The 12,828-nt window shown below is 50.4% G+C and overlaps 1 protein-coding gene across 1 annotated transcript; it reads right to left on the bottom strand.

Annotated features, from left to right (window-relative positions):
• Window positions 1-668: 668 nt before the first annotated feature.
• Window positions 669-12,693, bottom strand: CHCHD4 (coiled-coil-helix-coiled-coil-helix domain containing 4). Its single transcript, XM_030307490.1, has 3 exons — window positions 12,504-12,693; window positions 5,030-5,128; window positions 669-1,785 (listed from the first exon to the last, which is right to left on the bottom strand). Exons 1-3 carry the CDS (start codon window positions 12,523-12,525, stop codon window positions 1,481-1,483), a joined length of 426 nt encoding a protein of 141 aa, XP_030163350.1. The 5' UTR covers window positions 12,526-12,693; the 3' UTR covers window positions 669-1,480.
• Between the last annotated feature and the right edge of the window lie 135 nt (window positions 12,694-12,828).

The raw sequence follows: 12,828 nt of genomic DNA, 5'->3' as shown, positions 1-12,828 counted from the left end.
CTATCTTGCTTGCTCTGATGGAAGCCACCTGCCATGTTATGAGCTGACCTAAGCAGAGGCCCACGTGACCAGGAACTGAGGCCCTCAGCCCAACAACCCACAAAGAACTGAATTCCGCCCAAAACCACCTGAGTGATCCTGGAAGGCCTGTCAAGCCCTGAGATGGTCACAGCCCTGGCTGACCCCTTGATCACAGCCTCGTCAGACTCTGAGCCCCAGACCCCAGGTAAGCTGTGCCCAGACCCCTGACCAACAGAAACTGTGAGTTACTAAATGTGTTTCAAGCTGCTGAGTTTTAAGGTAACTTTTTCCATGGCAATAGATGAGTAATACACCTGGGCCAAACAAGGCATTACTACATCACGGCCTGAAATTTGTGCTACAGTTGTCTTGGACGAGTTACTTAACCTGTGAGGGCTGCAGCTCCCTACCTTCAACAAGAGAACAACCTTCCCTACCTCACAAGTTAACTGCAGTGTCTGTGTGAAGGATCTGCTCACTGATAAACAACCGGCTTGCTATGAATTCAACACCGAAAATTTTAATGGACTCAAACTGGCTTACCAGTATCTTCAAGGAGGAAATTTCAGTGAACTTTTCATATTTATATTTCCTTATAGCAAAAACATTTTTAGTTAGTAAAAACAAAGGACACATTCAACACCAGATAAAAGTCATATTTTCCTTTTAAGTGACTAAATACACGCCGTTTCTTCTCTTGGCTGCTACTTTGGTAACAATTAGGTCCCCACCTCTCAAGAACATTGCATTGAACAGGCTGACACAGAGCCAGCGTGAACAGAGGCCCCAAACCAGGGCTTGTGGAAGAACAACAACAGCAAAACCAGCCTTTCTCTTCACTTAGAAAGGGACTGTGAATCAGAGTGTCCACAGTTCCAATTTCTAAACACGGAAAACCTGGAGCTCAAAGTGAAAATGGAAACCAAAATGCATCAGAAATGAACTATAGTACCTCCTCACATACTCAAGGTCAAGACGGTTCATGAGAAATACGTATCTGATCATCTGGCCTTGTACTGGGAATGGCCCCACTCCAGCATTTTTAAAGGAAGATGGTTTTGTTTCTATTTCATTTCCCACAGGGGTATAAAATCTACAAGAGCATATAATCAATCAGAATAAATCAGCTCACTCACAAGATACTCCCAGATAATGATTTCTAGTTGCTGAGCATAGTCAGCACATTATTTCAAAGAGGCAAAATTCAGGATAATCTGAGAATTCGAAAGTGACAGCTACATTTGCCGATAGGTTTATAGGAGACACACATACATTTTTTCCAGTGTATATGTCAAAGGACCAAGACCCCCGATCATCAAAATAAGTTATTTTGTACATTATAGTGCACAGAACAACAGAGGGAAAGACACGTTCTCAGAGAATGACCAAAAGGCATCTTACAAAAGGTTCATATCACTCTGAAGGAGAAGGACTGGAGCCCAGTGCCTTATGGCCTTCATTAGCTTGACCGCTCCTCTTCTTTGGTTGCAGTGGCCTCAGTGGGAGCTGTCTCTTCTAAACGTTCTGCTGGCTTCTTCTCCTCTTCCTCCTCCTCCTCGTCCTCCTGAGGATAGAGGTCAGGGTATTTCTGCATGCATTCCTGCATGGCCCGGAACTGGTCTACACAGTCTGACCCCTTGACATCCTCTGTGCTATAGTGGAAGCAGGAAAAGGCCGACTTGAACTGTTCCCCACAGGGGCCACTGGCCATTCCCCCAAGGCACGGGCAGTTCCAGTTAATGTCTCCATTTGGCAGGATCAATCCTACAACAGGAAGATGGGCAAGGAAAATGTGAGACAGGCTCTCTACGGTTTCTGAAAAAGCAAAACCAAGTGCAGTCTTTGAAAGCTACTCAGGAGGTGCTGGACACTGTCCAGCTAGGAACTGTCGCCTCGTAGGCCCTTATCTTTGGATTTGGATTGGGTTCAAATGCAGCATTCCTTGGCTCAGCTGGAGAGAGGCCACCATGGCAGCTTTGTCCATGCACGACACTGATCTATATTCTAGGCCGCTTCCCAGTGCGATGCCTGTGGCTGTGCCCCGAGAGCTACAAACTGGAAACCGTTTAATCCAAAGAAGCAGCCATCGTTGGGTTGCTTAGCGAGAAGCTTTTTCAAAGCCCCGACACCTTAAGAAGCTGAGGTATTGATCTCTTTCTTTCGATCTCTGCTCCCCTCCCATTCAAATGGGTAAGATTAGTCCCCTCCCCCAAAACAGGCACTTAGCTCCCTCCGGCCCCTCTGGCTCTGCCACTGCCCACAGAAGCTCAGCTCGGTGTGAGGCCCGGTGAGAGGAGGCTGATCCTTCTGCACAGGCAGGAAGATGTCCAAGACATGGTGTACAAGGGAAAAAGCTAGTGGCACACCAGATGGTGTGGTTCCGGTCTTGTAACAGGGAAAAACCTCCAGGGATGTTAATCATACTAACCAAACTGCTCAGCTGCACGCGTGTGTCAGAGAGGGGTGCAACTACAGACTGATTTTCAGTTGCTCGCTTACCATTTGTAAGTGCTACTGGAGTAGCACTTTTCATTTCCTTTAAGAGCTTCTCCTCTGCATTCACAACTTGGCTGTTTGGTTTACGAGGCCTAGTTTTTAGCCTATCGTGGCTCTTGAGATGCCTTCCTCGCTAACTCAATCATTTCTAATTTCTGATGTGACATGAGAGACCGCACAACTAGAGGCCACTGTCGGATTATTAACCGGCCTGTTTTCAGTACTGTCATGTCCGGGAATGGGGAGACCCAAGGAGAGAGAGAGACAGAGATGAGGAAGAGCCAGTTGGTGGAACAGTCAGAACACACACAACATTTCTCGATTAAATCCCCTTTCTCACATGGACATGGTTCATGGCACCCCAGAAAAATTACAATAGTAACATCAAAGATCAGTGATCACAGAATCACCCTAACAAATACAATAATGAAGAAGTTTGAACTGTTGCAAAAATTACCGAAATGTGACACAGAGACACGAAGTGAGCAAACGCTGTTGAAGAAATGGCGCCAAAAGACTTGCTTCTTGAAGCAGGGTCACCACAAACCTTCAATTTGTGAAAAATGCAGCATCTGCAAAGCGCGATAAAATGAGGGGGCCCATATACAAACGCTCCCTCCAAAGGCTCAAAACTAGGAAACCTGCACAATAAGTTTCCAAGCGAGACGTTATGATAAGAACATTTTTAAAAAAGAGCCCAGCTCTGCAGGAGTCTTCGTTTGATTCTTTCTCAGGGGAAGGCATGCTAGACTGAGGTAGCTCCTCACAAAGGGCACTGAGGGTGCCAATCTGCATTTCAAGGACAACATGTAGAAACACACAGACGTCAACATGTTAAATCAAGCCCAGATGCAGCAGGTTCCAAACATGCAACCAAAGGCCGGCTACTAACTTCCCTGGCCAGTCCCTACCTCCTCCTCCAGTTTCCCCTCCAGACCAGGGGATCTTTAAGACCCTCCTCCAGTCTTCCTGAGTCTATGAAAATGACTTCTGCCATCTTGGTCATGACACTCTTAGCCATTCCAAGTGCTGTCTCAGTCACGGAACTGGGTGCCTCGATACAGGCAGCTGGCATAAACTGGGGGCCTGCCTACTCTGCTGAGTCATTTTGCAATTGAGAGCTCAGAAGCTGGGTCCCAGGGCTCGCTGCTGAATGTGCTTCTTGGTACAATCATTCACTGGAAGGGGCTGCAAAGGCAAATGCCTTCACGGTCCACGCAGATCTATCATAAATGACAGAAGTGGGTAGGAGAGAAAACAAGAGGAGCGATGAGGCCTGGCAGGAACTGGAGGGGACACACAGTCTCAGCACAAACACATTCAGTGTTGAAAAACACCACGAGGCAAAACAAGGCCTGATTTGTCCCGTAGGCCCTGCAGAATGTGCTTAACTAATATGCACCTAAAGAGAGGCAGAGTTATTGGAACTGACACGTGGCTTATTTTTCTTTGTAAGGGTGCTGGTTCAAGATTACTCCCATGGCTGCCATTCTCAGAATGCGAACACCGGAGAACATCTGTACCTCCCAGCGTCCCTGGCAGGGTGCTAGACACCTCAGCTCTACTCTGCTCTAACCCCCAGAGGCAGTAAGGGTAACACGTCAGGTGTCCCACCTAAGAGCACACACTTTAGCTAGCATCTGAGAAATTCCCATCAGGAGCTCATACTCCGCAGGCTGCTGCTGCAAGCTCTTTTCAACCGTATTTCTCACCAGCCAGCACTGGAAGCTTTGTTAGTTCGCATCACAGGTGTCAGAAATGGCTTTAGACTGGCAAGCTGAGGACCGTTGACGATACGGACTGTTTATAAATCCCGCACACCCACACGTCAGCCTTACGCACGCTGCGGAAGTTCCAGTGAGCCCAGCAGTCTAAAGCCTTTGGAGTAGCACCCTCGGCCCATATGACCAAGTGACCATTCACTAAACTGTGTGCAGCAGTTCTGACTAGGCGAGCTGGTCCTGCTGCCGGAAAGCTGTCCCTCTATCTCGAGTGAGCATCTCGTGGAAGGTGCTTCCTGGAGCACGTACAAAGAGAGAGCAGAGCTTCACCACCTCACAGAACAAGGTGTTAGGACTCTCACACGCCTGCTTGCTTATGGTCTGCAGATGTGGCAGCGTTCAGGCTGCAGCTGGACCGAGCAGGAGGATCCGTCGCCGTAACCTGCCCGCAGCACTGGAATCCATTTCCGCCCCGCACCCCCTGCCTAAAACTTCGTCATCCGGAAACATCCAGCCAGCTTTAGTCGGTGTAAAACCTCAAAAGAAAAAGAGGCAGAAGACTTCAGTTCAGCAGAAACTCAGGCTCTGGCCTAACAGCCAGGGAAGAGCAGCAGCACGAGAGCTGCACGGCACTCAGCACAGCCTCTCGCACCTCCAAGGGAGGTGGGCTCACAGTCCCTGGAGACGGTCCTTGGCTGAGAGGGGCCCGTGAACACCCAGCCTTGGCCAGGACAAAATGGGAAAGGAATTTTGAACATTTCCTCCAGGAAGGATCTGTGTGTCATACCCACCGTGCTCCTCATATGGGTCGTTGGGGTCATCAGCCACCAGCTCTGCATTGCTTGGGGTTTCATGGTCTTCTTTGGTCACAAATATGATTCGATCCTTCCCTAGCGTTTGGAGAACAGAGGAAGAAAGGTTTCACTCAAGAGCAGCCAAACAGCCCCAAACCCAAAGAAGCCACACAAACCAAGTTTGAAGACTTCCCGTGCAAAACCCGAAAGGGAAGAGTGTCCATCAAAATGCCCTCCCTGGGCTGCATCACTGAGTCTGTGTGACAGTCTAGCAGCCACTTCTACTGAGTGCCTACAACTGAAACAAAAAGTCCACCAAGGTCACGAGTGAGGAAGAAGATGCCATATGCACCCTCTAGGCAGGAGATGAAATGCCCGATGCAACCAAATGCATGCTGCTTTTAGTCCCCAGATTTGCTGATAATTCAGTGGTGCCACAACTCCTTTCTTCTTCCCATCAAGAAAGGAGCAGTCCCTTCTCAGAACTCCCATGGTGCTCTGACTGTCCCCATTATGTCCCACCAACCTAGGAAGGCCTCATCAGCCTGCCAGGTCTCCCCTCCTCCCCAGGCCCGGCGGGGAGCCACAAGCTGTCATCCTCCAGACAACTCTAGTGGAATGAAGGTGATTCACTACGGCGACCCCACCTAATCTCACTAGGGCTCGAATGCCTGTGGGTAGGGAAGGGGTGGAAGGGACAGGGAAGGACTTGCTTCTAGCCCCCTAGGGGTTTACCTACAGTGTTCAGAATGCAGACAAAGTCTAAGGGGACTGAGAACTTTGACAAGAGAAGAGGGCAGTGATGTGGGTGCCCGGCCAGCAGCCCACTGGCTGATATAGCCACTTAAGTGTGTCCGAGAAGATTCCCTGTGGGAAAATATCCTGGTCACCTACCGTTGAGTGCCCACGGTCAAGACTCTCTCTAGCCTCTTAGCTCCTAATCATGGCCAGGAAAGAAGGGCTCATGATGGTAGGGAACACTGTGGCAGTTCCCCACAGCCCACGACGCCTGGGGCAACTTCCCAACAAGTGGAATGACTAGGGGGAGGAGAGACCATTCCCGAAGTGCTGATGTTAGCAACTTCTGTGACAATCTGCAGTGTGTTATTTTTTTTAGAACAATCACCCAACCTAAACATAACAGGCTGAGTGGGAGGGTAGTCCTGAGGCCCTGCAAGGACCAGCATCAGGAAGCCAGCACTTCTTGTGAACACTGCCTTGGTCAGGCCATAGCCCCTGGCCCTACGTGCCTGGCTTGCCAGAGGGTCCTGAACTTTCAGACTGATGGGAGCCAAATGCATGCTCTGTGAGGAGCTTCTCAAGGGAGGCTGCGTAAGCACAGAAAAGGGAATCAGCATTGATTGAACCAGGATGGGCGTGACCCGTGGCTTTTCATACAACAGAAAACCAGGCCCAGAACGGTTATTCAGAATCACCCAGCTGGAATGGCAAGGCAGTCCCCTCAGCTACCCGACTCCCTCCAGCTCTCCCCTATACCTTACAGCTGTCAACACTACCTCGCCTTCCTAAAAATCCCTAGCCATCAGCCAACCACACAGCAGGTGTCCACCCAATAGTCCTGGTGTGGGTGGGAGCACCTTGTCTTCAGCACTCCACACACTGCATGCTCATCAGTTTCCCCTGCAGTCCCTGGAGGGCAGACTAGGTCTAGCTGCTCTCTGGGTCCTGTGTGTCAGCTCCCTGCCGCCATCCCATCACTGCCCTGGGGCAGGAGCCCCATTGTAAGTGGGAGCCTAAGGCTCTGGGAAGTGATGTGCCTGAGCTCACACGGGCCTGGAATTTGCACCCAGCTCTGGGCGGCTCTAAACACCACGCGGTGGAGATCCTTTGCACAGACCCGCACTGCCCCCCACCCCAAACACACACGGGAATGAAAACGACAGCCCAACTGGGTACTTAGCATGACTCGGATGCTGTCCTGAGAGCTTTGTGTGCTTTGGGCAGGAATAAATGTTTTGTACAATAAATACCGATGCAACTCCTGCCCCCCAAAAATGTTTGCTGAGTGAATAAACAGGAACTTTCCTCTAAGCTACCGGGTACCCACCTGCTGAAGGGCAAGGACAAGTTCAATGGTACTTTGAACTTGGTACTGAATACCCATTCTGATCCATGAAATATGGGATAATGGGACTTCATCTGGAAGGGGATAGGAGGTGCCTGGCATTTAAGGAGACTTCAGGTCCTGCCCAATGGGCCCTTGGACAGGGCCTTAGTGGCCTGGAGAGAGTGAGCTACTATGGGGGCAGAGGCTGGGTCTGCAGAAATGTGGCTCTCTGAGAGCTGCTGGCATTTTCTCTGATTATTTCAGTTGTTTTCTCTTTACAACATTTAGCAAAGTTTAGTCACAGGCTTGCTAAGAAAAAGCAAGGAAAAAGGTTTGGGCCTACACTGAGCTCGAGTATTTAAGGAAGAGGCTTGGGGAAAAGTACTGGGGCTAAAACCAGAGCAACACCTCCAGAGAGGACAGCTTAGGAGGCAGAGGGAAGGCACCCTTCCCGTGCTTCCACAGGGTCTCCCACAAGGGATAACGGACAGTAAGGACAGCTGACCCTTGGCACACACGGGGACTGAACCTCCAGCCCACCCGAGGTCTCTGCTCTCCCTGTGGTTCTGTTCTCCCATGACCAGTTCTTTCATGCTTGTCAAACTGTAGCTCTCCCTACACGGGCTGAGCTGCAGTCCCATCCCTGACAATGAAATCCCAGGTTGGGAGTCCTCAATTCCTCTACCAGGCCAAGGCCACACAGCTGGGAAGTGTACAAGATGAAGTCAAGGCCTCTCTGACTGCTATTCTCACCAGAGCGCAACACAGCCTCTCTGGGTCCTGGACTGAGGTTTGGTCCCCTCATTGGCATCTTAGTTCTGTAATTACACAAGCAAAATTAGCTTAATCTGGACCATCTTTCAGATTCCAAGTGCCTTGAGACAAAAGTCCTGGATCTTGCTGCTCCTTGCCTCTTCCACTAGTCTTTTTACTTAGCGGATGTTTAGTTACATGTTTTAAATTAGGCTGAAGCTTAACGATACCTTTAGTTGAATTTGGTGGCTGAAGCTAAGTCTTAGAGGCTTCATGGACAGAAATGAAGTGTGGGGGAAATGGTCCTGCTGAGCTGTGTCTGGCAGAGAATGTAAGGATTCTGAGCCTCCCTGAGTGGCACTTTTCCTACCCTGGATGGGTGTCTTGGTCCGTTCAGGCTGCTCTAACAAAATACCACCACCGACATAGTTCATAAATATTAGAAAGTTATTGCTCACAGTTCTGGAGGCTGCAAGTCTAAGATCAAGGCACCAGTATGATAACCTTCTGGTGAGGGGCCCATAGCAGCTGCCTTCTTGCTGTGTCCTCACATGGTGGAAGGCGCTAGTGATCTCTCTGGAGCCTCTTTTATAAGGGGGTTAATCCCATAAGTGAAAGTTCCACCCTCATTTCTTAAGCACCTCCCAAAGGCCCCATCTACTAATATTATCGCCTTTGGAGGTTAGAATTTCAATGTATGAAACTGGGAGGGGAGGGGACACATTCATACCATAAAACTGAGGAGAGACTGTCCCCTGGGCGATCGGACTGTGGTTTCTGGGCAGGGACATATCTTTGTATCCCCAATCCTGGTATCCAGATGATGCTCCTTTTGTTGCATGGACAAATAACAGTAAGGGCTAGAAACCATGTGTACAAAGAACAGAAGCACAGATCTGAGCCTGAGATAGAAACCCAGCTTCAGAAGGTCTGGCCCAGTGGCATCAATATCACAGAGTTTAGCACTGCACTTCAAATCTGGGCTTAAGCACATAACAGCTGTGATCTCAAGCACATTCTTAGGGCCTCAGGAAACAGGTCCCCAAGAAGCTCAGCCTATCTTCCTCCCGTGGTCAGGGCAAGAATCACAAGACTTAAGCAAAAGGGGTGAAATGAGTTTCTGCTCTCACCTTAAATCCCACTCAAAAGACAGTAATTTTTTAAATAGCGGCAAATGACAAGGATAAAATGGCCAAGAAAAGAGACCATCACAGGCCAGAGAGATCAGTACAGTTCTGGAAGTGGGAAAGCTGAGAGAGAAGTGCTCTCTGACATAACAGAAACCCAAAGTCACAAGAAGAGAAGTCAGCTCGAAGAAAATCTATCCCCACCCCAGGACCCTGGTAGGGGCCAGGAATTGGGGGTCCCAGGGCCCACTCTGGAAAACAGGACTTAAGGGTGAGGTTGAGAACAGAAAGCCTAACTGAGCAGCTGGATACCAAGATACCCCCAATTCGGTAGTTTTACTCTCTGCACAGCCATTCTTGACTCTTTTCTCTTAACCTCCATCATCAAATCTGGTTGACTAGGGGCGCCTGGGTGGCTCAGTTGGTTGGGCGTCCCACTTCGGCTCAGGTCATGATCTTGTGGTTTGTGAGTTCAAGCCCCGTGTCGGGTTCTGTGCTGACAGCTGAGAGCCTGGAGCCTGCTTCAGATTCTGTGTCTCTCCCTCTGTCTGCCCCACTCACACACACACTCTCTCTCTCAAAGTAATAAATAAAACATTAAAAAAATAAAAAAATCTGGTTGGCTCTACCTTCAAATACATCCAAAAAGATCTGCATCTGTTGCTGCCAAGACCCCATCTCCCACCACTGGCTCCCTCCACTCCCACCTCCTTGCCTTTACTGGACATGCTGGGGGCATACCTACGTCTGGCCTGTGCACAGGCTGCTCTCACTTCCGGGAGCACTCTCCAGATACCCTCACAGCCACCCTCTCCCTGTCTTTATACCTCCTGATACCACCTTCCCTGATCACTCCCCATCTCCCTTACTCTGCCTTCTTTTTCTCCAAAGTGCTTTTCCTCACCTACCATATTATATTTGTTTACCACCTGTCTCCCCTGCTGAAATATCAGCTCTTCTGGGGCAAGGATTTGTCTATCCCTTTCACCGCAGTATCCCCAGAGCCTAGAACAGTATCCAGAATGTGGTGGGTAATCAATATTTGCGGAACAAGTGAATGGATAAACCAAACTCGGAAGACCCCAGCCCCAGCAGAGGACAGGAAGACAGAATGGTTATTACCATTAAGCAGATTACAAAAACAAAACCGAAAAACCCAGGATGGGTGTTCTCATTTCCCCCAGAATGGGCACACACAAACACAGGATCTGTACACAGCAGAATCTTCAGCAGATCCATTCCAGAAAGAGCGGCCATCTTTTCCACCAAACCACGGAGTAGATTACGTCACCTGTGCTCACCACCATGTGCCGAGGCTGGCACACTGCAGGTGCCTAATAAATGCTTGTTTCAGGAACAGGAGAGGGCAGATGGCAATAGAAAAGGAGGCAACTAAAGAAAGGAACAGTGTGGCACTGATACAGAAAAGGGTGGGTGGTCTGAGGCTTGGGAGCAAGGCTGAGTCCAGGCTCTGGAACACCTTGAATGCCCAAACTGGGTGGTGAGTGGACCCCCCGAAGTAAATTTGCACCGGCAAGTGACTCACTCAGAGCACAGAACGAGGAGCCAGCCATGGGAAGAGGTGGAGACAGATGTACCAGGCAGAGGAACAATGAAGAGGCCAGTGTGGCTCAGCAGTAACCAGGTAGTTAGAAATCAGTCTGGAGCCCGATCGGGCAGGGGCTTTCAATTCTCATCCCCAAACTAAGAGAGAGATCTTTGACCCAAGAAAAGATAACGATCCATGCTTTGGTGACAGATGGAAACAGCCTTTCCTTCCCAAAGAACCTGTGACTCCTAGATATCCTCATGGGCAAGAAGTCTTACTCATCTGCACAGCCTCATTCTACCTAAACAGCTCAAAATTATTCACTAAACGAAGTAAATTAGAAACCCAGAGAAAGAAAATTAAAAACAAGAGGCCTACTGTCGAACAAAGTGGTGAGGGCTGAGGACTTTTGTTCATGGCACAGTTATAAATCAATAAAAATAGTACTCAGTAGACACATCAGTGAGGATTATCGCTCTATGACCCAGGAAAGGAGGAGGTCTAGAAGCAGAATGAGGTACTGGGGAAAAGGCTTGACGTTTAATTTTTTTTTTTTTTTACATTTATTTATTTTTGAGAAAGAGAGTGTGACAAAGCGTGAGTGGGGGAGGGGCAGAAAGAGAAGGAGACACAGAATCCGAAGCAGGCTCCAGGCTCTGAGCAAGTGGTCAGCACAGAGCCTAATGAGGGGCTCGAACCCACAAACTGTGAGATCATGACCTGAGCCGAAGTCAGATGCTCAACCGACTGAGCCACCCAGGTGCCCCAAGGCTTGACATTTTAGATTGAAATGTTCTCCTAACTGGATGCGTGACCCTGGGTAGGTCATCTCCTTCTCTGCTCTTCAGATCCCTGAATTAAACCGAGGGAACCAGACTATTCACCAAAGGATTTCTGGGTGAGTTCTAACTCTCTCTGTGGCTTTACCTTCTCATGTGTCCACCATCCCTGTCGCCAGGCACAGAGAAGATGCCCATGAGTATCTGCTGAATGAATGAATGAATGAATGAAGACCAACTTGTCATTTTAGAAGACTGGAAGCTGGGGCCTGCAGAGGTCAGGTGACAGCTCAGGGACAAAAAGCCAGTTAGTGGCAGTGTGTGAGGAGGCCCTGGGACTCCAGCCGAAAGACCTCTGGGTTCTTCAGTAGAGATAAGAACAGATGGAGCAAAGAGGAGCTAGGTGGAGAGACGGGCACTTTCTTGAAGAGGTGGGGTGGAGGGGTGGAGGGGTGGAGGTTCCCAGCAGAGAGCTCCCTAGAATCCGGTGGCCACCAAACTGGATAGTGCAGCTCTGTGACCAGACTGCTGAAGCTCAAACCCCAGCTCCAGGACTTAAGTCACCTCTGTGTATTAAGGTCTACTCTTGGGTAAAACGCGGATAATACAGCCTCGCCTAGAATTATAAAAACCGCTGCGAGATCAACGAGAAAAGCCATATAAAGCCCCTTGAACAGTGCCTGGTACATCGTAGGGGCTCGATAAATGTCCCCGTTGGTGGCACTTTTACCACTCCAGCACAGCCCTAACCCGAGTGGCAACTTTTCTTTCGGGACAGTTAAAAGGCGGGTACAAATGGAAAGGCGTGGTGTGCGGTTAAGAGCGACGGTGACAATAAATCCCCAATTACGAGGCAGAGGAAGCGTGCTCAGCACTTCCCGCGCCCCCTCAGCCTGGTTTATGAAATCCGCCACGTGCTGGTCCTTCTGAGGTCAGGGTTCGAGTCTCACCGTGACCTTGGGCCAGCCTCCTTCCTCCCAGTCTCGGTTTTCTCATCTGCAAAACGGACGTGGCGACCCCAGCGCCCAGCCCTCCCAAGGGTCCTGAGGAGGGTATCCCGGGCCGCCCCTCGCGTCGCCCGCCCCTGCAGTGGGGTCGCGGGGCGCCGGGGCCTGTGGGGCTGCGGGGGTGGCAAAACAGCGTGTCCCCTGCAGGCCCTCGTAGGCCCGTCTCCATGGCAGCCCGCTCTCCCTACCTTCCTGCCGGCAGTAGGCCATGGCTGCAGCCCCGGCACTCAGACCTCGCGGCGATAGCGGCAGCGGCCAGGCGGCGGCAGGCTCCCGCTGTGACCTCTCCTCGGGCTGGGCGGGAGGCTCCGAGGCCCACGCGGACCCGCCCCCTCCAGGCCTGCCCGCCGCGCGCCTGCCTGCGCGCCCTCCCAGCCCCAAACCCTGTTCCCCTTCAGCCGGGAACTACATTTCCCAGGAAGCCGCGCGCGGCTCGGCGACTTTTCAGGCGATAAGAACTACATATCCCAGAATGGCTTGCAGTGCACAGGCGCATCAATGAGGTACCGTGCG

Source organism: Lynx canadensis, chromosome A2 (assembly GCF_007474595.2).
Source record: "Lynx canadensis isolate LIC74 chromosome A2, mLynCan4.pri.v2, whole genome shotgun sequence".
Taxonomy (NCBI): domain Eukaryota; kingdom Metazoa; phylum Chordata; class Mammalia; order Carnivora; family Felidae; genus Lynx; species Lynx canadensis.
Note: the sequence above shows the minus strand (reverse complement) of the source record. Positions and strands in the feature narration are given on the sequence as shown.

Coding starts and splice junctions, on each gene's coding strand:
- CHCHD4 (XM_030307490.1), bottom strand. CDS start 12,525: ATGGCCTACTGCCGGCAGGAAG. Junction 5,129..12,503: donor GGCCTACTGCCGGCAGGAAG/GTAGGGAGAGCG, acceptor TCCAAACGCTAG/GGAAGGATCGAATCATATTT. Junction 1,786..5,029: donor CGACCCATATGAGGAGCACG/GTGGGTATGACA, acceptor TTCCTGTTGTAG/GATTGATCCTGCCAAATGGA.